This window comes from Pinus tabuliformis, chromosome X (assembly GCF_031772625.1).
Source record: "Pinus tabuliformis cultivar Carrire ecotype Pingquan chromosome X, CPIR1, whole genome shotgun sequence".
Taxonomy (NCBI): domain Eukaryota; kingdom Viridiplantae; phylum Streptophyta; class Pinopsida; order Pinales; family Pinaceae; genus Pinus; species Pinus tabuliformis.
This window is the reverse complement of record NC_142308.1, coordinates 253,297,190-253,313,066: the sequence shown is the minus strand read 5'-3', so window position 1 is coordinate 253,313,066 and position 15,877 is coordinate 253,297,190. Positions and strand designations below refer to the sequence as shown.

Below are 15,877 nucleotides of genomic sequence, written 5' to 3'. Positions count from 1 at the left end.
ATGTGCTCAAGGCTCCACCAAGAAGAGCTAACGAAGTGTGCCCTCCAAGGTGCATGAGAGACTCAATAAAATATTCACAATAGGAGAATGCTCCATATCCAACCTTCAAACATAGCAAGTGTACTCAAAATGCATGTAACCAATCCATGTGTGAATCGCAATGTGCCATTGATTCCATGGACGAATGCACAAGATGCCAAGTAGATGGAGTGCCTCACAAGAAATGTAGTTAAACCCCAAAATAAGAAGTGAATACAAATCCAAGGAGATAAAGGTGAATTAGGGTTTTGACCATGCCAAAACTCCATGTAATAATAAAATAGATACCTTCAAGATTAACAAAAAGTGTCTCTGCGAGTGTTGCCCTCCAAGAATATACACCAAATATAGTAAGAAGACCATTCAAGAGCATATAAAAGCCACACATGTAGACCTCCATAATTGCATCAAATAAAATAATATATATGTCAAATCAAAAAGGTGAGGGCACTCAAAAGATGATGTGTAGATAAAATATCCATGTAATAAAAAGGAGAGCAACTAGGATAGGCCATCCCTAGAAAAGCGTGCAATATAACCGCTTCAACTACCCAACAAATGATATATTTCCATGTAAGGTGCACCCTAGATATACAAAGGTGGTTAGAACTCGTCAATATCCATTACAAAAGCATGTGTTATTTCCCAATACTATCAACAAATCCCATTGAGCCATGTTCACAAGAGAAAGACTTCCCTAGAAGAATGTGCCAACCTCTCCAAAAGAAATAATCATGAATATATTGAAAACTATGCCCAAGAAAGGATAACTCCATAAGAAAGCCTTAAAAAACCTCCAAATACCCTCCCACCCCCACCCCCCACGTGTGAACAACTAGCAAGTGAAGTGGGGCACTCAAGTCATTAAGCTCCAACTTAAATAAATGGATTAATTGAATCATGAAATGGTTAAATCAACCTCAACATGTGCGCACAAAGGTTAATGTTGAAATAAAACCATAATCCAATCTCCTAATAGTCACCCACTAATAAAATCATCGTTAACATGTGTGCCAATTGGGGGAAGTGCACTCCAGCAGGTGTTGCGCCATGGAAATAAGACGCATCTCCTAGCAAAGACCACCATTATAACAACATGATAAAAGAAGGAAGCTCCACCTAATTCTAAACATAGGTCACACCACCAAAGGAATATAACATGATCAAACATATTGCGCATAGGTGCTCTCCAATGCATATTACAATGTCTGGACATATCACCAAGGGAAATCCCATCAAAAGCAAAATCCATTGCCACCACAAATCAACATCATAAGATAAAAGGGCAAAAGAAATGCAACCCCTTCCAATCATCAAGTATGTACCCACCACACATCAATATAAGAGAACTACATAGAATCACCCTCCTACTAACAAAAATAATGCAACATCAATGATGTAGAAGTCACTAGGAAACTCCAAAAATGTCATGAAACATCTACCTCCTAACACCATTATCTAACCCCTTGACGTGGCTAAAACCATAATCCATATCCAAGATAAGCATGGCAACAATACCATAATAAGATAGTCTGTTTCACAAACATTAACTATGCAATAAACAGGGCAAGCACATTTGAAAAGACCACCAAAGCAACAAACACAATAATCCAACCAAAGAGAAGTGAGGTTCCCCCAACCAAAGACCTCCACCAAATGATTGAATGCCATGTCGAAGGGGCTCCATGAAGATGAATCCCCCCTAGTTGGTTCAATAGCTCCAAGGAACCAGCAGTGAATCTCCATTATTGTGATGAAAATCATAATGTGGAACCTCATACAATATAGGTGTAAAACTAAAGACAGGTGAAACTGCTTTAATTTCAGACTCTAGAAGCTTTGTTAATGCATAACACATCCACCAAAAACTGCATGGACCATTAGGAGAGAATTTCAAGAACCATGTTCATTTTGGGATGTGCCAAGGGACACTTTTCCTTCTAATGCAGCTTATTGCCAAAGTTCACTTGTAATTTAGGTAATGTGGGGCAGGTGCTTCCTATCACCATCCTTACCAACCCACTGCTTCTTGTATTTCTCTATTTAATAACCTTGAAGTTGAGGGGAACTCTGACAAAATGCCAGTAGAAACTATGGCAGAGCCACCACTACTAAAGTTTGGGCAAACAACCTTTCATGATCTTATAGCAAGGCCTCACTACAGCCTTTCCAGGTATAAATGATGCCTTTTCCTATTCTAATCAAACAAATACCTCCCAAATGCTAGATGACTTTGTAGTCACCACAGTAAGCAATGCTGCATGAAAGATCATTACAGGATATTTATAGAAGTTCCTATGCTCCACTCAATATGTGAATGAAGAAAGATAAAAATGGAAGAGAGGAAAAGACATTGAGTTGAATTGGGTAAAGACAAGGACCTTAACTAAGAGAAACAAAAATGCTGCAAAGAGAAGTTGGAATCCTATGTTTCACAAATAATAAAGAGGTTAAGATCATATGCATAAACTTAAGATGCATTGAAACCCATCAACTGAATAGACTACATGATCAAAACATTGAGCTAGTATTAGCTACGAGATTCAAACAAGCTCGTTACCTGTTTTCCCTTGCACTGAATCAGAGGATTTCACATAATATCTACAGATAGCTTTAAAAGAAATATTAAGGTACAAACTTCTTTAAGTTACATAATGCACACCTTGAAGAGCAATTGGCTCTTTCAGCTCAGTAAATTTTACAGAGGGAAACCATACTCCCAAGAACATAAATTAATGTCTTTCACCTCAATTGACACATATAATGTGCACGAACCATCCACCACAAAGTTTATGGATAATGGATAAGCTGTTGATTACACTCTGTTCACCCTCCAGATTTAATATACATTAATTTCAAAGTATACATTAACCACTATCATAAAGACACAAAAGAGATGAAAGGATATTAAATTAAATGAATGACTATTCCTCGTTCCAGGTATTGTACCGCACCTTCTCCAGAAATACAGAATGAATCTATTTCCACTGCCCGTATGAAACCTTTATGAAAGTGCTCTGAACATAAATCTTCCAATGAAAATTGACCTGCTGCTTTGCAAATGTAAAATGGCACCTTTTTTTATGGCTCCTAACCATCTATGACTGCAATGGAGCTGATACTTGAGGCATGTTTGGATGAAGAATTGTATCTGCCAGCCCCTCGTTAACTTTAACAGGAAGAGGTGGCATCTGGCTCATTACACCAGGCATATCATTCATGCTGCAGAAACACCACAAAATTCATAAAACTGCACCCAAAATAGAAAAGAAACAAGAAAGGAGAATAAACTTAATATCTGCAGATGCATGCATGAACAAAATACAGGGGATGCAGCTAAAATTAGTGAAATAAATTTTGCCTTTCTAAAGTGAGTTTCACTTAGCTTCCATATCTAAAACTCTTAACTCAAAAGATGATTTTAAATGCAAACAAATTTGGCAGGATCCTCCATTTTCTCTCATATGAAGATTATATTTGCAAAATGCAAAAGAGTTATATTTACAGTGCAATGGCTCAATCCTTACTCATTTAAGATGGCAGCAATATTGCTCCGTGTCTGGAAGAAAAGCTCAATGTTCTCTTGTATCTGATAAGAAAACAAGATTAATCAGCAAAATTTTAAGCACGCACATCATAAGAAGAATTGTAAAACAGCATATCATGATAAGAATTGTGAAACAGCATATCATGATATTCTTGCACATTTTATAAAGATTTTCAAAAGAGACCACTGAGTCAAGTCCAACCTCTCCAAATTTTCCACAGGACATACCAAAATAAACATTAAAAAAGCAAAAACCACTACGAGCGCTTCTCTGTCAAGACAAATTTTATGATACCCTCCCTCCCATTATGAACCCACAGGTAAAAGGGCTAATTTTAGTAAAAACAATTGCTAAATCTACCACTAACAAAGGATTATAGTTAACTTGTTATGTTCAGAATTACTCAAAAGATCCCAAGTGATTTGTGTTATGTAGGCATTGAAAAGCTTCAATATGTATTGCTGGATTGTCAGTTTATACAAACGAAACAAGAGAAATAAAACGTGTTCCGCAAAAAAATGTAAGTTTTGAATTCAGCTCGTAAATTTGTAATACACCATACACTCAATTAATCCATAAATAGAATCAGATTAAAGACCTAAGTCACATGTTTTGGGTTTGAGTTCAGATTCAACAATGATTCGGTTCCCTTCGAGTTTGAATTTTTTGATGAGGTTTGCCATTAGGTTTGTCTATATATATATATATATATATATATATATATATATATATATATATATCAGTGTTTTAAAAACCGGCCGCTCTGAAACGGTAACCGGTCAAACCAGCCAGTTAGCTAGCCCAACGGGTCAAACCAGCAGAAAAACCTGGTTTGACCTTCCATCTCGCCAAAAAAGTGGACAAACCGGCCGGTTTATTGCCAGGGCAACCATAAACCCCACAAAATGCATTTTTGTGAGTTTTGAAGCTGTTTTGAGGGAAATTTGGGGTTGTTTTCCTCCAAAAATAGTCCCTCTAAGAAAAACATGCCTACCCTGTCATTTTCCTGACACATCTCAACCCTAACAATGTTGGCAATTAATGGTAATGTAAAAGGATGAAAATGACTCCTTTTACTTAAATTTTTAACATTACCATGAAATGACTCGGGATGTTTGAGAGTGGTTTCGACCTCATTGGATTTCATATGGAGAAACTGGAATTTTAGATCCCACTCAAAATTCAGCAGACTTAATGGTTTTCAGGATTTCATGGTTTGGGGTTTGCAATGTTTCCATTTGATTCTATCATGCGTGAGGGTATGAGACTGGCATTTGATCAAGAGCATAAAGCCCTTTAAGAACCTTGATCGTGGTGGCATTGATTGTTGAACTTTGTTGATGTTGGTGGTATTGATTGTTGAACTCCTCTACCATGGCCTTAACAAGAATGCACCCTTCACTCAAAGGAAAACAACTGGTTAGGCATGCTAATATTTTTCTACCACATTATAAGGTTGAGGAGATGAACCCTTCACTCAAACCAAAATCATTGGTTAGGCATGTTAAACCTTTTCAATTTCTATCATGTTATAAGGTTGAGCAATCCAAGCCTAAAGACTTTGAGCTAGATGATGTTTATGTATCTCTTGTTGATGATGTTATGTATTTCTAGTAGCGTTGAATCAATGATGAGTTTCATGAGTGACCATGTTGATCATTGATTTGTAGTCTTGATGTCTATTTTTGCTACTACTGCTAAAGTTGTAGAGAAGTTTTAGGAGTCCTCAAACTCGGAGCCATACTATTTATGTAGCTCATGTTGATGATCTCTTGTCTAGTAGTGGTGATGACTTTGATCATCATGAGTGATCATATTGTTGATCACTGATGTGTAGACTCATAGTAGTTCAGTGACCCCATAGCTTAGAGCATTGTTTTCGGACTCTAGAGGCCATTTAGCCCCTCATTGATTATGTATTTTGTTGCAGATATGTATTGCACTCTATGCCATTTTGATATATTCACCTTTACATGGTATATAGATGAGGAAACCTTGCATATTTTGTTTCTATTGGCTTGGAATCATGGTTTTAAATCTAAAAAATAGTTTTTTTCATTAAAAAAATAATTATTTAATGTATTTTTTAAACCGGTTCGTTTAGACCTAACCAGTCCCAGTTCGACCGGTTCTAGTTCGAAACCCGGTTCATTAGGTGGACCGGTCCGGTCACCAGTTCCGGTTTTTAAAACATTGATATATATATATATATATATATATATATATATATATATTAAAATGAAAAAGAGCATAATATAATAGGAAATCAACATCAATAAACATAAAACAATGCTATAATGGACATGAAAACTGCAGAGATTGATTACAAAGTTCAAACTTGAGTTGTGACATGAGGTTACAAGTTTTGAGCTATGGACTTGTCAATTGCAATGAGATTCGCCAAACCTCAAAAAAAATTAGGTTTGCCAAATTTTGAACCTCAAGGTTGAAGTTTGACGAACCGTGTGACAGTTAAAAACAAACACGTGAAAGTTATGTACACCAGACAGACCAGAACAAAACAATCATTAGATAAAAAATTATAAACTAGTAGTGAATATTGATATCCATCTTGAGTAATCAATACCTTAACAAAGAGACCCACTACAGAAAGTTTACTATATGCAGATTCTCAATGATCGAAAATGTGTCAGTTGTTCATGCTCACAATAAACTAATTGAAACAAAAGCATTAGGACAAGTGTATGTCAGAAATTACAGAGATTGTGATTTACAAGATGGTTCTGAAGAGAAAAAATCATACAAGGAACCAGCCATAGCAATGCTATTCAAACTCATTAAAATATACAAAGGACATCTCAATGAAAGTTCACACGACCTATTTTCCATGACATCACTAGAATATCAAAAAATAGAATAATCAAAAACATGAACTAGGATATGCATACCACTTCTAACAACAAAGGAAATAACAGAGATAATTATCTTGCCTCAGATTTAAACATCGAAACTTTAAACAGCAAAATGGATAGACGGTTATGGGTGACCATCATCCTCGGCAGCAAGGAAAAAAGGTAAACCCTTTATTGCCACACAAAACTTCACTTCTTGTCACAAGGCCATAATGCACAAGTAAGACCTTGGGGGTACAGTGAGGGGATATATTGTCACCACGGTAACACCCTCTCTCACTTTAGGGGCTCTCCTCTAGCACAAGGAGGCTATCCCTGTTACCTCTCCAGATGTACCAAGCAGGACGTGCAGTGAGCCACCAAGGTTGAACAAGACACTTGTTCAAATTTCAAGTTCATTAGCCTTGCAGGACAGCGTTGCCCTTTCTTCTGGTTTTCTTCTCTATGCAACTTCCATACGCCTTGGAGGAAATGTAATAAATGATGTTAGCATGATGAACTTATGTAAAAGACTTAGCTCCCTAGGACTTGGTTATTAGGGAAGTTACTCTAGACTGTCTTTTTACTTTGCTAATTATCTTTTACTTTTTAGCAAATAATAATTTCCTAAGTTTTTTTCACTCGTACCTCCAAAGTTGGAGTACATTCTAATGGCTAGGCCTTAGTGGTGTTGTCTAAGTCTAGAGTCAATGTATATTACCATGCTACTCATTATCCAAAGTCTTATAATTGAAAAAACCCACGAATGAGAATTGTCCTTGTAAAATTTATGTAATAATTAAAAAAGTGGTACTAGGAGGTGTCATATGCCTTGGGAGTACTTGTTTTCTAACTCAGAGTCCTCGTGAAAATTAATTAATGACTCAAAAAAGTGAATATATTAACTTTTTATAAGTTAAAAAGTTTCCTCTTTTTTAATTAGAAAAAGTCTCCTCTTTTTTGAATTAGAAAAAGTTTCCTCTTTTTTAATTAGAAAAAGTTTCCTCCTTTTTTAATTAGAAAAAGTTTCCTCTTTTTCTAAGTTGAAGAGTTTCCTCTTTTCTCCATGAAGAGTTTCTTTGGAAACTCCTCCCTCTTGATCTATAAAACAAAGTACTCTCCTCCATTTCAAAAGAGTAAGTAAGTTTGGAAGAGAGCTTTGCTAGCATTTGTAATTGTTCTTGTCATTTGGAATAAAAGGCTTTGGAGGCAAATAATGGTGTACAAGCTTTGTGTGGATGCTTGATGTTTAACATATGAGGTAACCTTGCTTTGTGTTTATATTGCTTTAAGCTTTGTTATAGGCCTTTGAAGGGGTATTGTTACCCAGTAGGAATAGATTTTTCAAAGTTGGTTATTTGTTAAATCTATTTGTTGTCTTAAATCTTGGAATTCAAGATTATATGTGCTTCTAGTTTGATTGGCATATTTTCTAGATTTCATATGTAGGAAACACCTATCTCTTAACAAAGTTTCTTGGCAAGAATTTTTTGTAAGCTTTACAGGCACCTCGATTTGGAGAAGTGAATCACTTCAGCTAGATGCTCCATTAACTTCAAACCATAACAAACACGATTTGGAGAAGTCACTCACTTCAGCTAGATGCTCCATCAGCTTCAAAATTTCAAACCATAAGAAGAAATATGCAACCGTGCTCCAACAAGAGGCTCCATTGCCCAAGGATTCTCCATTGCTCAAGGATTCCTCCTACAAGCTTCTTCCTCTTCTCTTACTTCTAAGCTAAAATCTCTAAAATCTTTTCTGGTTACTTTTCTAAGCTATCATTGATATATTTGGCAAATCTTAGTGCCAATCATTTGTTGTTCCAACAACAAATAACAAGCATTGAAGAGAGCTAATATCTCCTTCTTGGTTATATAAATTAGATTTTCTCTTTTTTAAGAAGTTTTCACTTGGAAAATTTATGATTTTGGGACTAACTTTTGCAGGTGTTCCCAAAGTCATTTGGAGCATCTTTCACCATTAGTAGTTTGCTGTTTTTTGCAGTTTTGAGAACATACAAGGGGAAGTGCTACCCAAATTTTGGTGATTTAGACCATCCGGGACACCAAAAGGCATCCATATCCTTCCCCCTAGTTAAAAAGGGGTAAAGAATTCATTTATCTTTGTTTCAAAGCATACCAAACCTTCTAAAATATCATTGTAACCTTGAGGGAGCTAGTGGGAGTCCCCTAGGCATCCCATCCCCCTACCCCGGGCGGATTTTGCGTTGTCTCATTTTCGTGGTTTCCTCAATTTGGTTAAAATTAACTTAAAGGAATAAACCCAGACACCACAAAACATTCATTTCTTAGCTTAGATTTCATTTTACTCATAAATTAGATTTCCTTTTGTTTTAGATCAGATTTTCTTCTCTACAAATAAAGTAATGAATTGAAAGCTTCACCTTTAGCATGAACAGATAGGACTTTTGTGCTAGATAATCTAATTTAGGAAAAACCTTTTTAAATTTTATCATAAGTCTGGCAGCATTTTGTTGACTTGTGAAATCAAGGGAATGCCATGAAACTACATTTTTTCCCTTTGGATCTCCAAGCGACTCTCTTGTTTTCATTTGAAGGATAAAAGTCATAAAGGAAGCAAACCATAGAATAATTCATTTTCTTGCAATCAAGTACAGATCACATATTCGTTTTTCCATTTTGCACTCACTTTAAATAATTCAAAGTGAAATTAACCATAATTTACCAAGTGCACTTCTCCAAAACATTCAACAACATCTTCATTGGGCCACGATTACATTTGCCCAAGTTCCTATTTCAATCATAGTTTCAAAACCAGGCCGGTCTGACTCAGAGTCATCCGTTGATCGAGCCAAACCCTTGCCCGGATGGCTCCAGTCCCACAGCTGGTCCATTACTGAACGCGCTGAGTTGGTCACCGACTTGGCCAATTCAGTGACAAACTGGTCGGCTCGGTCGAGCCCAACTCAAATCGGTTGGCCTGGGCAGCTGGAAAAAAAGGGCAGTAGGACGAACTTCAAATTGGTTTTTTTTTTTTGTTTTTTTTTCCCTAACACCTCTACCCCTCTCCCAAGCCTATAAAAGTGACCCAACCCCCTCACATTTCCTCACAACTATCTCATTGCATTTGTGTGAGCATTCATGAGGAGTTTGTGAAGAGTTGGAGTTGGTTTTTGGAGCAACAGTAAGGAGGTTCTTGGGTAATCATTGGAGCAGCATTGAGTTGATTTTTGGAGCAACATTTGCCATTGCGGAGTTGGTTTTTGGAGAAGCATTGAGGAGGCTAATGGTATTTTTTTCGCTTCTCAGATCTGCCATTTTTTTTTTGTAGATCTGGAAATTGAAAAGTGTCCTTTTTCTGGAAGAAATGAAGAATTTTTTTTTCTTTTCATTTTCAGACTTTTGTCCTTTCATTTCCAAATCCAAATATCAGAAAATGGCTCCTATAGTGAAAGATGTTGCTTGGGCATGCACTGAGATGATTGACAATCAAATGTATTGCAAATTTTGTCATAAAAGAATTAAGGGAGATGGAGGGGGCATTCACAGGTTGAAACAACACTTCGCTGGTATTAGAGGCCAAATTGTCCGATGTGCAGAACCAGCAGAGCAGATTGGGGAAATTATGAAGGAGTTGCTAGAAAAATTTGAGAAGTTTGAGGTAGAAAAAGCTAGGGAAAAAGAAATAAAGGTTGAAATAGGGAGGAAGAGAAGTCTAAAACACATGATGGTTGTCAACCCCAATTTTGATTAAGAGGGCTCTTCATCTATCCCTTGTACTGATGCATCCAACCCCTTTCTCTATGTTCCTCCCTCTTTGGAGTCTATTCAAGAAAAAGGTAAGGATAAAATTAAAAGGAAGGTTGATATCAAAAGTTATTTCTCACCCTCCTCTCCCTTGTTGGAAAATCAGAAAGGCAAAAATATTTTCTTTATGTTGATAATTACTTGTGATATTATTATGTTCTTATTAACTTTCTTATGTTCTTATTTTACTTTATATCATCAAGCAATTACCAAAACAATAACACGAAGATCATAGACACCAGATGTATGCAGACAGTCAGGGAAAAACCCCTATCTAGGGGAAAACCCAGTCAACAACTCTTCCTTTAATAGTTTCACGAGATGATCCAAGACTCCTTGACCTAGACAGAGACTTCCTCCAATCACCAAGTCAGAGCTTCCTTTCTTCTTCAGATGATAACCTTCTAGCAACAACTTTGACCTAGCACTTCGATCTTGCAGTAGTAGAATTTTCACTTCCCAAACAACTAAACTTCGATCCATCAGTAACTTCAACCTAGCAGAATCTAGAATTTCAACCTTCCCAGCAGCACAATTTCGACCCAGTAAATAGCCCAGTAAATCCACATGTGTGAGAGAGAGACAACCCATAAAACTTTGATTTTCCTTCTTCCAACAAATCTTCTCCTCCTTCTGCAACTTCGCACTTTTTTTGCTTCCTCTTCTTGGATATCGAACTTGTGTGAGAGTGTACTCCAAATAAATCAAACTGCTTGTATATATACCCTTTTCCGGAGTTCAAATTACCCTTATGGCCAACTTGATCGAGTAAGGGCCGACTTGGTGTGGAGGTGACAAATGACTTATTTTACTCAATATTAATTATTTTTACATGATTCAAAAGCCCAATAAGGGTCTCTTTAAATGGACAATAACTCTAATGACTCACAAAACCTAGAAACCTCAATGGGGACTTTGACCTAAAACATGATGATGCAAGCATGAAACCCATGCTTTAATAAGTCAAAACAATAAAAATAAAAATTTATTTTTCTTTCTTTTGATAAATACATTTCATTATGCCTCAAATACAACTATGAAGACCGATCATAGTTACATTCTTCAACATCCCTTTGATAGTGCACATGGTCCTCAAGCTAAGAGAAGTCAAATCCAACCTACTTTATGTTGAAAAGTGTAACTAGGTTCGGTCTTCATAATGACATGTAATTATGATTTTATGTAATGAGATGTAAAGAAGAAGAAAAAAAATATTGTATTGTTTGCTTCATGGGTTTCATGAGCAAGAGATTTTATTTTTGAGTCAAGACTCCCATTGAGAGTCTTTATGAATTATTTGTCATCTAGTCATAAAATATTAGAGTCATTGTCATGTAATGAAGTCATGTTACACTTTGTAAAAAGTCAAACTTGTCTATGTAAAGTATCCTCCAAGACCTTGTCACTTATCCTCTTCAAGTCGGCCTACAACAATGGAAGAACTTGCTAGAAGAAGTCAGCCTAACCACTAGTGATCATGTTAGATCTAAGACTTTTGTGATCCATAATGTAGATAGATGTCTTTCGGATTAATCACATTAGTTGGTTCGAAACGTTGACCAAATTCTAATAATGTGATTAATCTGAAAGACATCTATCTACACTAGTGATCATGTCGGCCTAAAGGACATGTGTTGAGGTGTATATATAACCACACTCGGCCTCACTAAGAGGCAAGCAACTCGACAAGCATTCGGTAAAGAAGTACGAAGAAGAGGCCACAAAGAAGAAGTGCGAAGAAGTGATAAGAAGGATTCTTATGGACATTACAAAGGAAAGTTTCTTTTGGGCAAGCGAAGGAGAGTTTCTTCTGGGCAAGTGAAAAAGAGTTTCTTCTAGGCAATCGAAGGAGAGTTTCTTCTGGGCAAGCGAAGAAGAGTTTCTTCTGGGCATAGCAAAGGAGAATTTTCTTCTGGGGTTAGCAAAGGAGAGTTTCTTTTGCGCTCAGCAAAGGAAGGATTCTTGTGGGATACTTGTTTTGGGTGACCGAACTAGAGATCAAGATCATAGAGACTGAGATTCTCTAGGAGAAGCAGAGAAGAACCAGTGTGAAGGATAGAGACCGAGTTTCTCTAGAAGAAGTCAAGGAGAGCAGTTTGAGATCAAGAAGAAAGTCGAGAAAGGGAAGAGGCAGCGCATCAAGGTTAGTGACAAGGTTCTTGGGAGGATACAAGAGTCAAGGGTCTTCGTTATGGTATTTGTACTCATCAATTGAAGATCTAGAAAAAGAATTTTGATCGGGTTTTCCTCTTAAGAGGTGAGAGGTTTTGGCCCTGGCTAACAAGCCTACATACTATGTCACATGTCTTTTATTGTGCATATTGGTAATTGTCTTGATGAAAAGAACACAATAATAACATAACGAAGAAAAGACTATAAGCTAAGAAATAAAAGTATATCACAAGCGATTATCAAGCAGAGAAATCTTGTAACTATCCATGCCCTAGATTTCTCAACAATGTATCAGAGCTTAGGTGCTAAAGTCAAGAAGGGGCATTCAATCAAGAAGGATCGTAGCAGATTCAAGGGCTACCAAGGTCAAGATCTTCAAAACCCTAGATTGAAGAAATCTACACTAGCAAGAGTCTTGAAACCATCTTCAAGAAAGAAGGAAAACTAAAACATTCAAGAAGGACCGTGAATCAAGCTCTCTCTCATCAATCTCTTAAGAAGCAAATCCTCTATCAACATCAAGATAAAGGAGGAAGCAAGCATCGATTTCTCCGATAAGTCTTTGACTATATCTGATAAAAACAAAATGTCTTTTTGCAAGGAAAGCAATAAATTGGTTGGCCCTACAAATTTCCTTGCATGGAAGAAAAGGACAGACGTAAATCTGTTTAAGAATGAGGTCATGGATCACATCAAGGGATCAATAACCCAACCTCCAAAGGAAGATACTCAAGCACATGCTAAGTTCATGAAGGGAAAAGTGAGAGCCTAGAGGATTCTTATAGAATCCATAAAAGACTCTCTAATCCCATATGTATCAAAGTCAGAGACTGCAAAAGTTATATATGACAAATTGGTAGAGTTGTTTTCTGTAAGTACTGCAGGAGAAGTAATCTTGTTAAGGCAAGAACTCTACAAACTAAAGATGTCCAAAGAAGGCGGAATAGCCTCATACTTCATGAGGATATCAGAAATTCGAGATCAACTACAAGAGCTAGGAGAAGTCATGTCTGATAGAGAGATGACCACAGTGGTATTGAATGCACTACCGAAAGAATGGGGTAACTTCACTTCAAGTTTATATGGGAAGAAAGAGACTACTCCATTTCAAGATCTATGGTCACTCTATAAGATCGAAGAAACCAGACTGAAGGCAAAGTTTGATGTTGGACCAAATGAGCAGAATCAAGCATATGCTGCTATGGCAAGAAGAAAAGGGAAATTTGAAAAGTTTGGTCCTCAAAAGAAAAGGAAGAACATGGCTAACGTAAGATGTTATGGATGTCAGGAACTTGGGCACTATACAAGAGATTGTCCTAAACGTAACAAGGACAAAAGGGGTAGGGAAGAAGCCCATATCGTTGAGGAAGTGAAAGAACCTGAGACAAAGAAGCTTAAGAAGGAAGAAGTAAAAGATCTCTACTATGATTGAGATGATCTTCTTCACTAGAAGGTACTTTCCACTTGTAATTTATAAATAGGAAGCAATGTAAATAAGATAGGATGCATCAGATTAGAAAATAGCATCGTGATAGAAGCATTAGAAGGAATAGCTCTCGACATGGGAAGCAAAAAGAATGTCTGGAATAAATTCTAAAGAATAAGAGCTCTTGGAAACCTCATTGAAATATCAAATAATACTTATAGAAAGAAGTAGAGGTCATCATCGACTGGGATCATCATACAATAGTCAATAAGGAAACATATGTTGGGTGAGGATATGAAAGATCCTCAAGTTTCTCCGATGGAATCCTTATCAGAGGATTCACCGATCTAGAAAGAAAGCAAGTGTTTCATCAGGAATTCCAACTCATGGGATTCAAGGGATGATGGTATGATAACATAATAGTGAAGCAAGGTAAAACTCATTCGTTTAAAGGAAGCTGCTACAGGAAGTCTGGATGACCCAAAGAAAGATGAGGTGTGTATGCCTACATAGATTATTATGAAAGTCATGTCATATGGTTGCAGATAATATGGATCACTAGTTCCATCTTGGGAAACATGATCAAAGAAAAAGGGGATCTCCTCCTTCGAAAGATTGCAGAAAAGCATAAGTCACACTAGATGAAATCAACATAATATGTTCTCATATGAATCATATCGAAGTTGACTACAATTAAGAAACTCTGATTGGAAGCTCTTGGGAATGAAGTGTGGAAGAGATCATAAAATATGCAACAAAGGTAGAGGGCATTCAACATTCGAGACCAAGAAGAGTTGACTAGAATATCTCCCAGAAAGATATGAAGACTCTGATGAGAGTCAGAAAAAGATGGAGACCCTTGACAATGGATATCTTTGGGAGATGAGTCAACATGCAAACAGGATTCTGATACCTACAGGAAGATGTCAAGATAAGAGACCATCACCAAGGTAATTTTGATTTAAGTGTTCATTTTGTATTTTTGAACTAATATCTGGATGGGCTTATGTAGGACTGCCAAAGGGAAGATCTGTGGATGACTTCCAGGAAGACCATATAGAAGGATGTAAGATCCTTCCGAAAATATGACATGAAGAAAGCAACATGACATGAAGCAAAGCCAAATGGAAAAAATGATGAACCACTTTCTAATGAAAGGAACGAGGACATGACTGACTCATGAACGAAAGTGATGGATGGTTTATGCCCTATGAAGAAGTCCCAAAAGATGAAGACTCCATAACAAAGAATAAATTCATGACATCAAAGGAAGGAGCTCTTCAAGCAGTTGGTTGTTCCATGATCTCCACATGAGGAGTTGTTGTAGGTCCCTAGTTAAGAGGGAGCCTGAAAAGAAGTTTCTTACTTGGAAGAAACTTGGAAATTCCTAAGCCAAGAGGGAGCTTAGGTACATTCCTTTTGTAGGAATGAGTACATTCCTTTATTGGAATATGTCCTCCCTATCTGAGAAGGAGAGATAGACACATCATTCTGGTCTTCACCTAGGAAGACAGAATGGAGGATTGGCTAATTATTTGGCATCCAATACTTTGAGGATGAGATAGGGCATCCAATAGAAGAGTAGTCATGGAGGACCGATATTCTTTGAGGATTGGGGTGTCCAAGATAAGAATAGTCCTCATGGAACACACACGAGTACCCAAGTAGGTGATGTTCCGAGAGCAACAATGATGAGAGTGTCTATAAATCATTGGTCTCGCCAGCATTGAACTCAGATCTTGTGGAGAGATGGAGTTGTTAGTCAAGGCCTTGCTATGTGACAATGTTGGTTGATATGACACTATGCAAATGAGTTACCAATCCAAATTCTTCTTATGAGAAATTCTTCAAATTGAGAATGACCAAGTACCATTATGAATGCCACTCTAGTTAAGAGGGCGTGTTGAAAAGGGTAACTAGGTTCGCTCTTCATAATGACATGTAATTACAATTTTAAGTAATGAGATGTCAACAAGAAAAATAAAATTATATTGCTTGCTTCACGGGCTTCATGAGCAAGAGATTTTATTTTTGAGTCAAGGCTCCCAT

General features: G+C 36.9%; 1 protein-coding gene across 2 annotated transcripts in view; it reads right to left on the bottom strand.

Annotated features, from left to right (window-relative positions):
* Positions 1–2,627: 2,627 nt before the first annotated feature.
* LOC149139330 (uncharacterized) overlaps positions 2,628–15,877 on the bottom strand; it is a 169,666-nt gene continuing 156,416 nt past the window's right edge. For both annotated transcript variants that reach the window (XM_089447296.1, XM_089447295.1), the window contains 2 exons: positions 3,567–3,628; positions 2,628–3,261 (listed from right to left, as the gene is read on the bottom strand). In XM_089447296.1, coding sequence (XP_089303422.1) covers positions 3,138–3,261; positions 3,567–3,628 — 186 coding nt within the window. In that variant the 3' untranslated portion in view covers positions 2,628–3,137. The remainder of the gene's footprint in view (positions 3,262–3,566; positions 3,629–15,877) is intronic.